The sequence below is a fragment of the Phaseolus vulgaris genome, chromosome 4, assembly GCF_051622355.1.
Source record: "Phaseolus vulgaris cultivar YP4 chromosome 4, ASM5162235v1, whole genome shotgun sequence".
Taxonomy (NCBI): domain Eukaryota; kingdom Viridiplantae; phylum Streptophyta; class Magnoliopsida; order Fabales; family Fabaceae; genus Phaseolus; species Phaseolus vulgaris.
In genome coordinates this window covers 43,162,111-43,181,267 of record NC_143501.1, presented here as the reverse complement: position 1 = coordinate 43,181,267, position 19,157 = coordinate 43,162,111, and the positions used below count along the sequence as shown (strand labels likewise).

Genomic DNA, 19,157 nt, shown 5'->3' with positions numbered 1-19,157 from the left:
GCAAAATGTGACTTGGATGTAACCTAAGACCAAGCCTTAAGTTGAACCAAATCAAACACTTCCAATACATCATCTACTACCCCCCCCCCCCTTAAAAATTACATTGTTTCTATGCTTCCAAATCTTGTTGACAACTGCAATCCAAATCACTGCCCAAACCTCATTTACCGAAGTAGGCGCATTACACATCCTAAATTGGGATAAATTTAGCAATGGATCGTTATGGAGCACATTCTGCACGCCCAGCCATACACAACATTGGTACTTTCAACCGTGATCCCATGCTTTTCCTAGTTAGCCTCAGTGGCTAACTTATTTACCAACACCCTCCAAGCGGTAACTTGTGTAGAAGGTACACCTTTACACTTTCATAGCTTCTTTAAACACCGTATCGTTCTTCCCTTCACTGTCCCCCCTTAGACGGAGATATCCAGATTTAACCGTAAACCCTGACTCCTCCCATTCCTTCCATACCCATAGCCCAACTTTAATTGAAAAAAAAGAGTTAAACTAGACTCTATTTAAAAATATATCTTTTTCATCTTAAAGTCTTACTTCCAAATACAACTTATTTGTAATTGTAAAATTTTTAAAAACAACAATAAAAAATAAGTTAAAAATTTAATGTATATAAACTAAACATAAGTTGTAACTTTTTTTTATTAAAATGTCTAAGTTAAGGATATTGGAATGATATTATGTATCCAATCCCATTTGCTATAAAATTTTGTGATTATTTGAGGAAAATTTATAATTTCATGTGTTCCCCCTGAAGTTGTTTTATTTGGTATAATGAAGTTCTTAAGTATAAAACATTTTCAAAATTGAACCTAATGCAAACTCACATAGCAATGAAATTGAATTGTATGGAATATGAAATTCATCCTCTTACAAATTACAAAAAGCTTAACTTATATCTCAGTCAAACAAGAAATATCACTATTAGTTACATCGATTTTTCTATTTTTATTAGAAATTACAAATTATAATTTCAAAAGTCAACTTAATGTTTCTATTTATCTTATATGTGTAATATATTATATTCAACAACTTGTATTGAAGTTATGTGATCATATTGAATCATGATAAGATAAGTTAATGAATTAAAATTGTATTTTAGAAAGAACATTTCCATGTCAAATAAGAAGAGCAAAGAGAAAATAATTAAGGTGCTAGGAAGAACTTGAAATGCAATTTGTTTTGCAAATTGCTTTTTAAAATCCGAACTTAAAATCACCTCAAATAAGATATTAGTTTTTAAAAATGGTTGAATACTCCAACTACAAAACCGAAGAACCAAAAATAACCAAATTTAAAACTTGAACAAACTTTAAAATAATTTTAACTTTTTATAACTATTTTAACCCTATCTTATTTAATTAGGTTTTTCAAATTTAAGTTTGACAAAAAATAAAATCCAACCACGTCACATTAAGTACTTTTTCTTCTGTTACCTTCTTTGAGTTATGAATAAAACTGAATTACATGAAGGAAATAATTAAATGAATTTAAATTTTATTTAAATATTAAAACCTTTGTAAGTATTAGGATGTTGGTATTAATGGTAAAGCCAACCAAAGGTAGAAACACTGATTTTGCCTCTAATATTTTTTTTTTATATTTTCATTATTTCCATCATATCATATGATAGTAGTGGTAATGATTGAAAATAAATTAAGAGACTAAAAAAGTATAAAATTATTTTAGATGTTATTGGCATAATATTAAATAAAATACAAATAAATAATTTTCAAGGACTTGAGTCAAAGTTATATACTTCTATAAAACTTTGAATTTATTGAAAAAGGTTTTAAGTAATAAAAAAATAAATCTTATATTGAAAACTGAAACATATCTAAATATAACTTTTTTATATAGTGAAAAAGAAATTGAAAAAAAATGTCTTTGAATCCTTCTTTATTTGTTACTTAACACACATATTTTTTCTTAAATGTGAGTAAACTGTTAGAACCAAACAAAAAATAAAAAAATTCACTGTCACTAAAAAAAAAACAAAACTATAAAACCTATGAAAGCAACAACTATTTTAACGAATGTATCGAACAAAGAGGAAGAAACAAAAAGTCAAAGCAACAAGAACCCACCTAGAAGGAAAGAACATAAAAACACAAATAAGAGAGAGATTGAGAGAGAAAGAGGCTTCATTTTTGCATCACACTCTTTTCCCTTTTGTTTCGCTACAGACAACACCACCATTAACACCGACCTCAAACACCTTCAACCTTTGCTTTTCCCTTCCTTTTTGTTTTACCCTTCTCTGTCTCACACAGTTTTAGATAAAGAGAGAGAGAGAAAAAGGTTGCCACGTCACCATCACAGCTTCTCCACCCAATCCAAAAGCAAAGTTTCCAATTTTCCTTCACAACATAAATACACACAGACATTCACACCCCATTGCGTTTAGATTCTGCTCCCTTTGGTTGAATATTGTTTCTTTCTTTGCCCTGAACCTCCTTTGTGAAGATTTGATTTCTCAGAGAGATGGGGAATTCATTTGGTTGCTCGGCGTCAGGCGAGAGGTTGGTGTCGGCGGCGAGGGATGGAGATTTGGTTGAGGCGAAGATGCTTCTAGAATGCAACCCTGGTCTTGCAAAGTACTCCACTTTTGGGGGTCTCAATTCCCCTCTTCATTTTGCAGCTTCTAAAGGCCATAATGAGGTTTCAATTTCACATTTTCAACCACCCCTTTCTCGTTTTTCTCATCATTTTAATCTTTCGAAGTTTCTATCTTTACTGCTTTTTATTTTCGAAGCTTCTGTGTCTTTGCTTTTTTATTTTTCTTTTGATTTTTTTAATCTGGGTTTCTGTTAGATTGTGGCATTGCTGCTTGAAAATGGAGCTGATGTGAATTCAAGAAATTATTGTGGGCAGGTACGGTTTCGTTTTGGTGTTTTATTTTTAAATGTGTGCTTAACTTGACAGGTTGATTGGAAAGTTATGTTGTATTTGAAATTGAAAAAAATAGTTCCCACGGTTTTGAGTGTGGTTTTGTTTCATGCCTCTGGTGGTTATTCATGGATCAGTGATCTGGTTCCCTATTCAATAGCTGTTAGAATGATAATGTGTAAAAGTTGCACAATTTTATTTGGATGTCTGTTGCTTTTCTTTTTGATGCATGCGTGTTGTGTACTGATTCAACATATGGTTCACTGAATGAGAATTTGATTTGCTTTTGTCCTTGATTTGAAGACGGCATTGATGCAAGCTTGTAGATATGGTCATTGGGAAGTTGTACAAACTCTTCTGCTCTTCAGATGTAATGTGAGTATGAGTACTTCATTTATTAAGTGTGTTTATATGGGAGAAATTCAATCTCTTCACTATTCTTTTTTCTCTCCCTCTTTCTGTCTTTTAGTTATATTTGAACTGTTGTGTCATACGGAGACCATAGGACATAGGGCTGGTTGTTGAATGTTGAATGTGTTAGATGGGAAGGGAATTGTTGGTCTTCAAGTGTATTTTCCTGTTTACTTAAAGTTTCTTTTCAAGAATAACTAGACTGTAGCCAATTGATAACAGGTTATGAAAGCAGATTATCTCAGTGGGAGGACAGCTCTACACTTTGCAGCCATCAATGGACATGCAAGATGCATCAGACTTGTTGTTGCAGATTTTGTTCCAAGTGCTCCTTTTGAAGCTTTACATGCTCGCATGGATGTGGAAGGAGATGGATCAAATGTGAAAAACAAACATGAACAAAGGTGTGTCATTCCTTTTCATCATGTAATTTTTAAAACAGTATTTTACCACTGCAGTGGATTTAATATGTGATATTTTCACCATTGGTGACATGACTTGCTTGTATTAAGATGTTCTTATATTAATGTCACAATCTTATTAGTATTTCACATAATTATTTTAAGGTTTCATTCATAGACATTTACCCATTATATTGCATGGTGTACTACTTATGTATTAGATAAGAATATTAGTTGTGAGAGCTATGCTTAACTTTTTGTGCCAACAATGACGTTGAGTAGGGTTGATAGCAGGACGGTCTATCCACAAACCCAGTTAACCCAACACAACCTGACCTTATATGGTTTGATTTAGGTAATCTGTTTGGCTTGCATCATGTTTGGTTTGGGTTAAGACTTTGCTAACCTGATTTAAGCCAACTTGAAATGAACATCACCAAACCATATATTTATAAAATGATCACCATATAACAGAACCAAAACCATGAGGAGAATGTTTGCACTGTTTAGCTATGGTTGTGATGTTGGCTTTATTCTATTCAATCCCCACACTCCACGGTCACAGTGGAGAGACCAGAGATCGATGCGAGAGGTTTACACATTAGTGGCATCTCTGATGGCTCAGAAAACATCAGTGTTTTTGATGGGTTTGGAGACAACGGATCATGGGTTCACCATTCACCACCGGCTTATTTACTCATTCACTACTGATGCATATACTAATAACTTTAGTTTCATTAGTGGGTTTCTTTTCTCCATCTGAAAACCTTGTGTTTGTTGTTTCGGTTGCTGGTGACTCAGCCCTTCTACTGCTGCTGGTTCCCCATCAGCTTATTGAGGTTGAGGGAGGGTGATGAGATTGTGGGTGTCATAATGAATCAAGCCTGTTTTGGGAGGAAAGAGGATTAGTCAATGATCAATATTTATTATTATTATTATTATTACTATTGTTTTATAGTATGACACAATCACTCACTTGAACCAATCCCATAGAGAATGGGTTTGTTGGTTTGGGTTGTTGTATAAAAATTAGAGAACCCAACCTCATCCAACCCATTATTGTTTAAATTGTTTGGTATTTTAATGGTCCACAACCTAACCCAATCCAACCTGATTACGCTCTCGAGTTTTCTTTTAGTTTTATTGATGTTAAGAATGTTTTAAGGCATGCCTATGCTGCAGAGTTGCAATTTTTGTATGTTATCTTGCTATTTATTTACTTCATTCCAGTGCAGTGTGCTGTCGAAGTTTGTAAATAAAACAGCTGATGCTGGTATTACTGCCCTTCATATGGCTGCATTAAATGGGTACTTTGATTGTGTCCAACTGCTACTTGATCTTGATGCAAATGTGTCAGCTGCAACATTTCATTATGGAACATCAATGGATTTAATTGGTAATCTTTTGTTTAATTTTCTGACAAATGAATGGTAGTTTTCTTTCCTTGAAATTTACTGATGTGCATTGATATAGGGGCTGGAAGCACTCCGTTGCATTATGCTGCTTGTGGAGGCAATTTAAAATGCTGCCAGGCAAGAATTTCTTCAACTTTGATTTGATAGTCTTTTCCTTTGAACATGTCATGATACTTTTATTCTTTCAGATCCTCCTTGCAAGAGGTGCCAGTCGGATGGCTTTGAATTGCAATGGGTAAGTTACTTTAAATGGAAATTTCAGTTTGCAAGCCTATAACATAAATGATTAAATCATATGAATTTAAATTTTTGTTCTCTAGATGGCTTCCACTTGATGTTGCTAGGATGTGGGGACGTCATTGGCTTGAACCATTGCTCGCACCCACTTCTGAAGCCACAATATCGACGTTTCCTTCTTCAAATTATTTGTCCTTGCCTCTCATGAGTGTGCTCAACATTGCCAGGTAATTTTTCAGTCAATATATCTAGAATCTGGATAATGAAAACGTTCAACCAATTTTTTTCTAACAAGGAAAGATGGATTATATTCTAGAAGAAATATTCATTCCATTATGATGGACTTTGTTCCAGATAAATGTGGGATGCTGAGATTTGTTACTTTTCACTATTTGTCTACTTCATAAATAAGTATACATCATTAGTTTTTATTTGTGCATGTGGAATGTGATCACGAGAAATAATACTTTGGGGAAATGGCTTTAGGATCTTCAGATTTTTTTGTTAAACAGATCAAACAATAAATGACTTGACTGATTGATGTTGTTGTCAGTCCAATGAAATTAAATATTCTCCCTCTAATCCTATTTATAAAATACAAATTAGAATAGGGTTTGTCCTTTTCTATAAGATCCAGTCAATAATTTTCCTTGCATTAGTATTTTTTTACAAAAATCCCCCCAGTTAAAAGAGAGAAGGTTGTACTAGCAAATGATTATTAGAGAGAGAGAAATATTAATTACAAGGGTAGTTTTGAAAAACTATAAATTTAGGACCAATTTATTGCTATAAACTAAACTAGCCACATTCTTTAATCTTGATAAATTAGGTCATTGAGTCTTATATAAATAGGAGTGAAAGATGATCTTTGATGAAATGCCTGTCAATTTCAGTACATTTGATCCTATCATGTTGAACTGGATTATTGACAATGCTCTTGACTGACTTGTTATTATGACACAATCGCATAAGGATGTCAACCTTTATTTTAAGGTTATCTAATATGATTTTATCTAGAGTCCTTCACACACACCTTGAGAAGGGCACGAAATTCAACTTCTGCACTAGAACTAGATACCCTATCCTATTTTCTTCTTCTCCGGGTTATCAAACTTTCTCCAAGAAACATTAAGTTTTCATCTTTGCTACTGGAGCAAATGTCTCTTTATATTCAATTCTATAAGTTTGAGTGTATTCCTTTGCAACCAATCTGACTTTATATCTATTTAGTTTCCCATCTGCTTTGTATTTAATTGAAAATATCCATGTGCACTTTACAATCCTCTTATCTCTTGCTTTGTCAATAATCTCCCATGTTGAATTGTTTTGTAATGCATTCATCTCCTTTCTCATGGTTTGAGTCCCAATGTTCACTTTTTATGGCTTCTTAAACTAAGTTAGGAATTTTCGTGGCATCAATAGCAATAATAAAGCTCCAATTTTTATCAAAGAGATTGGCAGTGCAAGCATATTGAGAAATAGGATATATAACACAATCTTTTTCCCTTTCTCAATGCATTGAGTAAATACTAAACAACTCTTCTTGCTCCGGAGTTAAAATGGTTGTTTCATTCTTTGATATTTTATGTCAAAGAATTTGTCTTCTTTTTCATTGTGGGTTGGTTCAATCCCATTGTGATGGCTTCATCTCTTATATCTTGAGCATCTTGCAAAGACAAATATTGTAATGACAGGAATGTGAGCTCCTCCACTTCTAGTTCCTTCTCTCCCTAAACTGGAAGACTAACTAAAAACGATTTTTGTTTTATGAAAAGTGACATCCATGGTGATAAAGAGATGATGACTTTGATGTTGATAACATTTGTTCCCCTTTTTCTTAGAAGGATAACCAATAAATACACATTTAAGAGTTCTAAGATCTAATTTACTGCAATTTGTATTGTAAAAGTGAACAAAAACAACACATCAAAATGAGGTTTTGGAAACAAACATCTGGAAAAGGGAGGACTCTAGTTACTTCTAGAAGATATGACAATTCTTTCTTTTTGCAACCTTGTTTTGTTGTGGAGTATATATGGATGTTAGTTCATGAACAATACCATTATGAGACATAAATTTGGAGAATTCATGATTTACATATTTATTACTATCATCAAACTTATTCTTTTGAATCATTTTCCAAATTGATTTTTGACAAGATGGAAAAATAAGCGAGGATTTGAAAAGACTTCAAATTTACTTTTCATAATGTATGTCTCTGTGATTGGATACAATTGTCAATAAAAGTAACAAACTATTTTCCTTTAGAAGTAGATTCTAGAAAAGGTTCCCAAACATTGGAGTAAATTAACTCATGGGAATATTTTTTTTTTACCACAAATGGGATTGGATGCACGATGATGTTTTGACAATTGACAAATATCACATTTGAAAACTCGGACTTTTTGGTAACAAACAAGAAAACAAGGATTGCATAAAGTTGAATGAGATACAAGTCTTTTATAATGAAGCCATATTTGAGAATTTGCGCATTTGTCAGATGTTGTTTGATGGCTTATGCCATTTATTTTGTTTTGGTCCTTGGACTCAATAGATACAACCCACTCTACTCCCTAACAATTAAAATTGTCTTCCTCATCATGACAAGGTCTTGAAATACACCATAAGAGAAGAAGGTTATTGAACAATTCAAATATTTTGTAAGTTTCTACACAGAGATCAAATTATTGGGTAGTTGTTAGACATGAAACATATTTTAATATAATAGATAATTCTAAATTTATATACCCATATCCACATTAGTACACTATCACCATTTGCAAGTGTAGTTAGTTGTTCTAGTCATTATTTTGATATACAAATTGCAAAGTATAAAAAATGAAGCTGTGATCAGTTGCTCTTGAATCAAGAATCCAAACACCCTGAGATACAAAACCAACAAAATTGAATGTACTCTTACCTTTCAAGGATAGGGTAGATGATCCAGAGGACTTTCTCATTGATTAAAGCATTGTTCTTAGATGATCAAGATCATCCTTATGGTATATGGTTCAGAGGACTTTTTATTAAATCATTGTTCTTAGACGATCAAGATACTCCTTATTGACTTTTTTATATCAGACATTGGAAAAAAAATGTAACAAAGGGAACTTGTTTGGCAAAAGAACAAAAAAACTCAGAATTACTGTTATTGGAGTGAGGTAGGCATGTGGGCTACACGTGCTGTTATTGGTGATGTTGACGACACAACTGTTGGCATTGTGATCATTGAAGTGGGACACCTTTTTGGTCCATCACATTGACCTCAACTGGTGGTGGTGGTTGTTTATGTGGTAGCGGAAACGAGACTCCCAAAATCAGAAACTCTTATACCAACTTTAACTTTGTAAGGAGATAAAAAATTATATTATTGATAACAATCAAATTCTTTAAAATAAGAATAAAAATATGTTGAAATAAATAGGATGCTTCTAAAATAATTTTCTTAGTCACTATCCGGATATTGAAGATATTTTTATCCTAATAATCTACTATTTACAATAATTATCCTGTCTTATCATGTTCATTCTTGTTATCATGTCATGATTCTATCTTAAATTTCTTCATACATTATTTTACAACAATACAAACAATATGCTTTCCTTTCTCTCTCCCATATTTCCTTCATGATGGTTATAGAAATAATAATAAACTTAAGGGTCAAAGTCCTTCTCGATGATCCAAGTCACAAACCCTAGCTCACTACTTTAAACCTTGATTTCTAGCCATGTTAAACAGTTGCCAAGTTCTCATGATATGATTGCTCACAGTACTTGCTAAGTTGAATGTATTTAATATGCATCACTGCTTTTGCTGGTCTCTATTATTATAATGTACTTATGATATCGTGTTTATCATATTATATATCAAATGGTGCTCAATAGAGGCCAATCATGGATGTTACGATTGAAACACATTTCCTTATGTTTTTCTCAGTAACTAACTCACATCTTTGGTATTGAAGTGATTTATTGTATATTTAAGACAAATGCTGACAACGGTGGTTTTCCTTAAGTTATTTGTGGTATGGAGCATGTTAGAAAAACATATTCATTATGGAATATTTGTTTTACATTAGAGAGTGGGGTCAAAGTCATTTTCATTGTGGCTCCTCCCATATTTGTCTTGTGGAGTGATACACAAAGATCTTGCCTATTGTATGATTCTTAATGACAGCGAGATAATACCAAAAGATGCAGTTATCAACTCTTGAAAGAGAAGGAGAAAGAGAAAATTACTTTTTTTTGCCAATGTTGTCCTTTTCCTGATATACCAACTTAGAATTAAATGCTAAACATGTCTCTGTTGTTTATCCTGGATGCAAATGCAGGGACTGTGGATTGCAATCAACTACAACCTCCTCTAGTGAAGTTGATGTTTGTGCTGTCTGCCTGGAGAGGTCATGTTCAGTGGCTGCTGAAGGTTCTGAATTCAATCTTCCGGATATCTATCTGTGTATTTTTGCCTGCTTATCTACACAAGGATATTTGATGAACTGCACAGGCACACTCAGACAAGTCGAAGGCCCACTAGGCTAGATCAGTTAATCACTATGCATTCAACATGAAATACTGAAGTCTTGTTTGATTTTGTTAAGAAAGTTTTTATCTTTTAAAACTAAAACGTATTTGATTATTGTTTTCTTAGTAGCTAATTTAATATATATTTCCAAAATATGGTTTTGAAATCTATGAATTAGAAACACCTAAAAGATGTTTCTCAATAGGGTTTATAGAACATGGTGGCACAACTATATAACTACGTTCATTAATGCCAACTTTACTATAAACTCATCATTTGAATGGCAAAGACACCAAAACCACTGAAAAGATGGATGCAAAACTCACCACTTTTAAAACCTGAAAAGATAGACAAAACACTCACCACTCAGAAACTTGAACAAATTTTCAAAACAGCTTCAAAAACAATTTTTAAAAAAGCTAACCAAATCAAGCAAGCCCTGAGTCATTTCTTGTGCTAGGCATTTGAGCTTACTACTTCTGTGGATGCTTTCACAGTGGAACTGATTTCAAGCGTTTTACATACAGGATGTGGACATGAGCTTTGTGTAAGATGTGCACTCTATCTTTGCTCAACAAGCAATGTTTCTTCTGAAACGTGTGGACCTCCTGGCTCTATCCCTTGCCCCTTATGCAGACATGGAATTGTCTCTTTTGTCAAGTTACCAGGTTCCCAAGCAAAAGAAAACAAAATGCATGTGTCTCTCAGCCTGTGTACCCCATGCATGCTACACCCACGTGACCTAGATCACTCGTCGGTTTCTCGTACCCCTGAGATTCGAAGGAACCGTGTAGCTTCAGTTCCATCAGAGATGCTTTGCCCTGTCACTTGTACTCCATTTCCTTCTGTAGCTATTCCTCTGTGTACTTGCAATGATGGTCCTTGTCCAACATTTGAATCCCGGGAAGGGGAAACACGAGATGAATCAGATCGCCGCTCATCCGCGACGATGGATCAGGATAAAATGGAAGGTCCAAGGCTGGATAAAACAACATGTTCAGGCATGTTTTGGGGTAGAAGAAGTTACAGCAGGGAGCATCAATGCAATTCAGAAATAAATGCTTGACATAATAGGTTGGTGCATGGCCATTCTTATTTTGTGGATACTTCATACAATCTTAGATCATCAATAAAGGAGTCTATAGTTTATCTTATTAACCAGTCTCATATGGTGAAAATCCAGTGTATGTATATGTGAGAGTGATACATAATCTTGCATGTCAGCATCCTACTACCTTTTTAGTACCCAGATATGATATTTAGAAAGCATTAGTAAAATTAGTATGAGCTGGTTGTTACTGCAATTTAGTTGGATTTCATTTTTATCATAGGGAACTCAGTGTTCTTTCAAAAGAAGAGAAAGAAGAAAAATATCTTTCTGTTTTGGCATGTCTCACTTTTGTTTGTGTAGTATATTTTGTTGTAGCTTCTCTTTATAGGTTTACAAGAACAAGTTTGAGTAATGTAACAGCTTGTTGCTGGATTTGTAATTGATCTTCTTGTTGTGAACTGGAGAATGTTTATCTTATCATATCAGCACTGATGTTATAAAGAGTACTTGTTCCACAGATTATGTACCTGCATGGTTTTTGTTTCCTTTGATATCGCTTTTATGAGAAATATTTCGTAGAACACTTTATTTACGGTATATTTGTAACAGAAAAGAAAAGAAACTTAAACTATTTTTATATACTGTTCTGGATGTATTAATTAAATTACAATATATAAACGAGTGGTAGGTTTTAATTTATAAACTAGTTTTATAAGATTAATAAAAGTAAAAATATACTTTTTTTAAATATATATATATATATATATATATATATATATATATTCTCTTAATAAAAAACGAAAATAAAATATATTAATGTATTTTTTATTTAGTTATGTAGAAAGTTAAAAAAACTGTAAAATACAATGAAAATTGTGAAAAAAAATGATATATGATATAAGTAAAGATATTAATGTCTCTTAAATTTATGAAAACTTTTTTCTCCAATTAGAAGTAAATACTTTTTATGTTATCTATACTTATATATAAAGGGATTTTCCTCTCAGTTTTTTTTTTCTATTTTATCTATAGATTAATATTTGATTTTATTTCAGTATTTTGGGCATTGTGTCATTTTTTATTTTTTTAAAAATATTTGAAATAAGTGAAGTAACCATTTTGAATTAAAAGAGATAATTTATTTTGAAAATTAATTGCATAATGAGAGAGAATGTTTGTTTTATGAGATAGAAAATTTAAAAAATATTTGAAATAAATGCAACAACCATTTTGAATTGAAAGAGATAATTTATTTTGAAAATTAATTGCATAATGAGAGAGAAATAAATTTAATAAAATAGTTGAAATAAATGGAACAACCGTTTTGAATTGAGAGAGATAATTTATTTTGAAAATTAATTGCTTAATGTAGGGGAGTGTCTCTTTTATGAGAGATAAATAAATATTAGGAAACGTGAGTGTGAGTAGTGGTCAAAAGTGAACAATTTTGAAAATTCTTGAGTACATTGTCATTTTCCATTAATGAAGGAGTAATTTTTACCGGTTACATCCACTTTCTTACGAATGAGTAGTTTGTAGTTTTCACTAGTTACATCCAAAGAAAAAAAGATGCTCATAAATTTTGACACATCTTGAACCCTCTTCCTTCACGCTTCATGTTCTCCTTCTCTCACCGTCTTAGTCCCTCTTCAATTACCACTGTACACAGCAACAACAACCACCATTGCTTCCTCTTTCTCACACTTCCCAAAGCGTTCGAAGCAGAGACACGTCTCATTTTATAAGGCAACTAAGAGGAGAGGAAGCCAATGAGAGATCCAGGACGCAAGGAGGCACCGCGAGTTCGACATGGAAGCAATCAAATTGAAACCACAAATACTCACCAAAGAGTTCAGCAGTGTCCCTCACAGTCAGAGAACACCTAAAGTTAAAGATAAAGGAGAACCCAAAGAAAGAGGAACTATCGGAACAAATGATTGCAAATGCGAGAGAAAGAAAAAGGATATTAGCAAGTTATGTCCGTTTTTTTTTTATATTTGGTTACTTTTTAATTTTTATTATTTAAAAGTAATTCTATTTAATAGAAGGTTGTTTCAAATACTATGTCGTTTTGAAGTTCTGGTTCTTCACTGGCAATAGACGCCGAAGCCACGTTGCTTAGGTGGAGAATACGATACGGAAGCCAACAGGGATAAAATCGGTGAAATGTTTCAATGGCTCTCGGTTTCGTTTTGAAGTTTTGGAAGGTTCTTTGCAGTAGTCGCCGAAGCCACGCCGCTTAGGTGGAGATTATGATGGGGAAGCCATAAATGTTTGAATGGCTCTTGAGGTTTGAGATGTAAATGAACGAAACAATTAGTATAGATTCAGAGTTTTATTAAAGAAGTTTAAAAGTTTCATTTAATTCATTGTTATAGGATTTGAACATTTTTTGTTTCTATTGCTTTCTTAATTTTTTATTTTTTTTTTATATTTTTGTATGAATCCTAAGCCCAACTTTGCGGGCAAAGTTTTTATGTCTACTGATGCTTTGATATATTAGCTATTACATAAGTTGAAAGTTTGGTAATTTGTATTTAGTTTATTATTTCATTTTTTTCAACTTCTTTGTCATGGAAGACGACGTGGATTCAATTGATATGATGATAGATTCTACAACTTCCAATATACAACCCTTGCATAAGGCATTTGATGAACATGAAAGTTACTCTAAACTTGAAATGGGAATGAAGAACATTATCATTTGCATTATGTTTTGACATTGTTTGTTGCTCCAATTTTTTTAAACCTTAATTTTAATCTTGATAAACCTTACAAAGTTCAACATTACACTTAAGTTAAATCAAAACTTAATATTCAAAAACAATAAAATAAAAATATAAAAAATTAATGTAAAATCTTAATAAAACTATTATCAGTGGTGCATTTGGATAATTTATATGTCTTCTCATATAATTTAATATTTATTAAAATTATATGAATATATAAATAATAAAATTGAAAAAGCGGATACATAGTATACTTAAAGTTTTTTCTTTTCTTTTCATACCTTTGTGATTGGAAAGATTTTAAATTATCATGTATGACCAAACATTTCAGTTTTTAAGAGCGGAATATCAAAGGTTTTTTGGTTTTCTTTATAATTAATTGCTCTTAAGAAAAAAAAATCTTATTTTTTATAATTTGTTTAAAGATCTTATTTTTAATTTATTCGTAAGATAACTTTAGTTTAAAACTTTTTTTTTTCCCCCCAAATAATATATATGAAGAAGTTTTCTCCAAAAATAACCTTTATACACAAGTATTTGTATTTGAAAACATAATTAATTATTGTATAAAAATTACACATAATTTCTTCAGAAAGATACGTTTTATTATACTAATCAAATAACACAGATTCAATAAAACAAGTAGAAAAGCTTTATCTCAATAAGAAAATATCACATATTTAATTTTATTTATTCACATTATTGTCTATCATTATATATATATATTCTCACACGTGATCAATGGATTCTAAATAGAGTTACTTGTTATCCTCATCATTTATTTGCTTGTAATATTTGTTTTAGACTAGAAGTAAATGAATAGTGATAGTAAAAAACAACTCTTTATAGAACTACTCCTATAGTCAATTAATTAATATCTCTTCTTAAAAACAACATATCAGTAAGGGTTGAATAAAACTTAAATTTTTTTTAAAGCAATTATAGGCAGGGACCTCATACGAAATTATTTACTAGTTCAAAAATTTTGTTTGAAATATCTTTTTCAAAGCTTGTTAAAGGTTATAAGGATAATAGAACACGTTTTTTGTTATTTCAGGTTATACGTGCAAAATCATCTTCTAATTATCTTCTTTATCTTACCATGAGATAATAAACAAAAGTATTTTTTCATGAAGTTAATTATGATTCTTTTTAGTATTTTATATTGTCACATGCGACTATATGATTTTTTTTTTAATGAGAAGATATGATATACAAACATTATTTGCTTAAAAGAACTTCACAGAAATGAAGGATTTATAAATATAGTCACACTATCTGTTTTTCATCTATCAAATGATCAAACATTAAGAAATAGCATGAAATGTTATGTCATGAGTCGGTGTAAAATCGTTAGTTGCTTATACATAATCAGATTTTTATTACAGACCTTTTAAATAAGACAGTTGAAGATTGGATACAAATATTTGTTCACATGTTAGTAATCAAGTGTTGTTTTTTTAGGTGACAAGGTATTCTATAACACTAAACTTGTGTTTACAATACAAGAAAATCATGAAATAAAAATTAATTTTAGAGACTAAAAATAATTAGTTGCTATAATGACTAAGTTAGAGTCTATTTTAAAGATTAAAAAAAATTTTGATTTCTAAATTAGTTTCTATTATTGTTAAATAGTTTTTAAATTGATATCTAATTAGTTACCAAGGTTTTAACTACCAATTATTTATATTCTAAATTTGGTAGCAAAAACATTGATAGCTAATTAGATAGCAATTTAGAAACCATTTAACAATAATAGAAACTAGAAACAATTTTTTTTTTTAGTTTCTAAAATGGTCTCTAATTTAGTCACTATAGAAACTAATTATTTTTTGTTTCTAAAATTTGTTTCTATTTCATGATTTTCTTGTAGTGTGAATAAAATGTCTTTTGTTCTGAACATTTATTTTGTGTAATAATAAAATCAAATCTAGCATACATTCTATAAAATGATTTGGTTTTGTTGGTTAGAATCTTAGGATTCTTTAGTAAAATTTTGTGCTTGTTAGGCTATTTAATAAATTCAAAAATGAATTTCTATCTTGTGTATAGAAGTCCATATTGAGCATTGTGTTTTTTAATGTATGTTGTGTCATTTTGAAACTTGTGTAAAGTGTAGGCATTGTAATGCTTAATATGATTATATGATTATATGATTTTTGAAGGATATATTTATAAAATTTAAATTGAAAAGATTAGATTATCAAAATTTAATATTATTTTTTATTATCTAAATATAAGGGTCATTTTGTCAAAATTATGTTAAAGTGTATAATTTAAACTCTATAAATTAAACTGTACTAGATAGACTATTGAGATTAGACTCTTCTAGTCAAAGTCCACCTTATATTTCGTTTCTATAAGAAACATAATAGAAAAAATATTAAAATATATTATATATATATATATATGTTTTTTTCACTATTTTCTATGATTGGTGAAGTTTCAACAATTATAGAACGTGTTACTTTCTATTTCTATGTTGGTTAACTTACACTTATTCGAATTTAACATACTTTCTATGTTATATTTAACCTTAATTGGCATAGCAAGTTCTTATTTTTTTTTAAAAATCGTGATGTATCTATTTTCTACTCAAATGATAATACCCTGCATACCAAACAAAATTTCTAAACAAATATTTCCAAATAAAGTCTTAATGATTTAGTACACGAACAATTCCAAAGACGAAATGAGGAGATTTAAAGGCAGATGGAGACTCGGAATGCGGGGAGGAAAGTGACGAAAGAAGTGGAGCCAGATTTCCAACCTTTTTCATTTGAAATCTTGAATGAGCCCATTTTTACGAATTAAGTTTTTCTTAAAATTGGCTCATTCAATAGGAAGCAAGATCCAAATGGCCACATAAAAACTTTTAAGGCACAAAGGCTGATATATGGGAGGTCAGACGTGGTCTGATGTAAAATGCTGGTTGGATCCTTGACAGAAACCACTATGGATTGATTTAGTAATTTGCCAGAAGAATTGGTGACATCGCTGGAGGTTTTTGTTAAATTATTTGTTCCTCATTTTGCGGCAAATAAAATGAAGCCTTTGGACACAACAAATTTATTTGATGTAAGGCAAGCCAAGGGAGAAGCGGTGAAATAGTACTTACGTCCTTTTAACGAAGTAGTAGTGCAAATTCCTCAGCCTAATGAAGGGATGTGTGTGGAGGCTTTCATTAGGGGTTTGAAGTCAGATTCGTTTGAAAAGACCGACATATATGGCAGATATCAATCTCCGGGCTATGTCGTATGTTAAAGTAAAGAAGTTTGCTCGGAAAAAGAAAGAGGAAGAGAGATGGGGTGAATTCGGAATGCGGTCAAAAGGAGAAAAGAAGAAAATGAGGTGATACGAGTCCGATCGACAGACAATAATGGTGGTCCTTTGAAAACACGAAGGGAAGAAAAATCGGGAGGAGGTTCATATGGGGGGAGATAAGGAAAAAGTCCGTATATGTATGGATCATGAAAGCCTTATGAGAGAAAGGAAGAAAGAGTGTAGGGTTTGCCGAAGTTGACAATATCTCAAAGGGATATTGTGAAAGACGTAAATACAACACGACTTTTGCGTTTTCTTGAGAAGGCCGCCAAAAATATGGGAAGAAATTCGCGTGCTTGGTGTTGTTTCCATAAAACATATGGACACGATACAGAACAATGTTACACTCTAGCAAGACAAATTGAGGACTTGATACAAAGAGGATTGTTGCAAATTGTTAGAACGGGGATGGAGGAAGGGAAAAAGGAAGAATCAGAGGGAATGAAGGAAGAGAAAGGCGAAAGGAGCGACGAGGGGGAAGAAGGGCATGAAAGGCCAGTGATGGGAGATCTAAATACGATTACAGGTGGATTTTCGGGAGGAGTTGTTTCTAACATGGATAGGAGACGATATGCTCAGGCAGTGATGCATGTAGCTGCGGAGGTGGCGTCTACGCCGACGCTGAGTTTTACCAAAGAAGATTTGGAAGATGTTTTTCCTCATGATAATGACCCCATAGTCATTTCAGTTGTGAGAAAAGTCGACGTATTTATAGCGTGCTAGTTGATCAAGGGTCTTCGACTAATGTGCTTTTTTGGGATGCTTTTGTGGCTATGGGAGGATCGTTGGACGAGCTGGAATCGCATGAGGGAGTTTTGGCTTGGTTCTCAAGTGACTCAGTCCAAGTGTGGGGTTACATAGAAGCTCATATTACTTTTGGAGATGATAGTAAAGCCAAAACAATTACTATCAGATACATGGTCGTTAATACTCATTCGTCATATAATATCCTGTTAGGTCGACCTACCATTAAAAATTTAAGGGCAGTAGTGTCACCAGTACATATGAAGATGAAGTACCCCACTGATAGGGGTGAGGTGGGGGTAATAAGGGTAGATCAGAGGGTGGCAAGGAAATGTTATGAGGGGAGTTTAAAAAATAAAAAGAAGTGTTGGCAGGTGGAGAGAAGAGGTGGTGAAGTAGAGTTAGACCCAAGGATAGATTATGAGGGGGAAAGACCACAACCAGTGGAGGAAGTAAAAAATGTAGCAATGGGAGGTGATAGATTTCTAAAGATAGGTAGTTGTATGGAGATGGAGCGAGAAAAGGAGTTAGTAGAATATCTGAAAGAAAATTTAAGTTCTTTTGCATGGATGGTTCAGGATATGCCTGTGATTTATCCCGATGTTATGCGTCATTGGTTATCAATGAACCCGAATGTAAAACTTGTGGTGCAGAAGAGACGAAAGTTGGGCGAAGAAAGGCGACAAATAGTAGACGAGGAGGTGGAGAAGCTGAGGAGTGTTGGTTATGTTTGGAAAATACAATACCTCGCTTGGCTAGCCAATGTAGTTTTGGTGTAGAAGAGTAATGGAAAATGGAGGATGTGTACATATTTCACAGATCTGAATAAAGCGTGCCCTAAAGATGCTTATCCTTTACCTAACATTGATGTGTTAGTAGACGGGGTGTCAGGTTGCGAATTACTAAGCTTCATGGATGCGTATTCAGGTTATACCGTGATGCCGTTTGGCTTAAAAAATGCAGGAGCAACTTATCAGCGGTTGATGGATAGGATTTTGGGAGGCATGTTGGGTACGAATTTGGAGGCATATGTCGATGATATGGTGGTGAAGTCTGTAAAAGCTGATAGCCATGTGCAAGATTGGAAAGAGCTTTTTCAAGCATTAAACAAGTATAAATTGAAGTTAAATCCAGAAAAGTGTGTGTTTGGGGTAAAGGCAGGGAAGTTTCTAGGCTTTATGTTGACATAGAGGGGGGATCGAGATGAATCCAGAGAAGTGCGCAACAATCCTTAACATGCGGAGTCCAATGTCGGTTAAGGAAGTGCAACAACTACTTGGAAGAATGGCTTCATTATCGAGGTTTATTCCAAAGGCGGGCAAAAGGTCGGTCTCTTTCTTTCAATGTCTGAGGGGGAATGACCGATTCATATGGACGAAGGAATGTGAGAAGGCTTTTCAAAGGCTAAAAGAAC

General features: G+C 32.6%; 2 protein-coding genes across 3 annotated transcripts; both read left to right on the top strand.

Annotated features, from left to right (window-relative positions):
* The first annotated feature begins 2,049 nt into the window (after positions 1 to 2,049).
* On the top strand, positions 2,050 to 11,460 carry LOC137837664 (E3 ubiquitin-protein ligase XBAT33). 2 transcript variants are annotated; one of them, XM_068646758.1, is made up of 10 exons: positions 2,050 to 2,679; positions 2,833 to 2,892; positions 3,211 to 3,282; positions 3,541 to 3,722; positions 4,955 to 5,115; positions 5,193 to 5,251; positions 5,323 to 5,369; positions 5,455 to 5,598; positions 9,702 to 9,793; positions 10,420 to 11,460. In XM_068646758.1, the coding sequence occupies exons 1-10, from the start codon at positions 2,503 to 2,505 to the stop codon at positions 10,956 to 10,958; spliced, it is 1,533 nt and encodes a 510-aa protein (XP_068502859.1). In that variant the 5' UTR covers positions 2,050 to 2,502; the 3' UTR covers positions 10,959 to 11,460. The 2 variants fall into 2 exon arrangements, with proteins under 2 accessions (XP_068502859.1, XP_090157518.1); XM_090301392.1 differs by having other exon boundaries at positions 2,075 to 2,679; positions 4,950 to 5,115.
* Positions 11,461 to 17,772: 6,312 nt separating this feature from the next.
* LOC137838827 (uncharacterized) lies at positions 17,773 to 18,522 on the top strand. Its single transcript, XM_068648049.1, has one exon. The coding sequence runs from the start codon at positions 17,773 to 17,775 to the stop codon at positions 18,520 to 18,522; it is 750 nt and encodes a 249-aa protein (XP_068504150.1).
* The last annotated feature ends 635 nt before the right edge of the window (positions 18,523 to 19,157 follow it).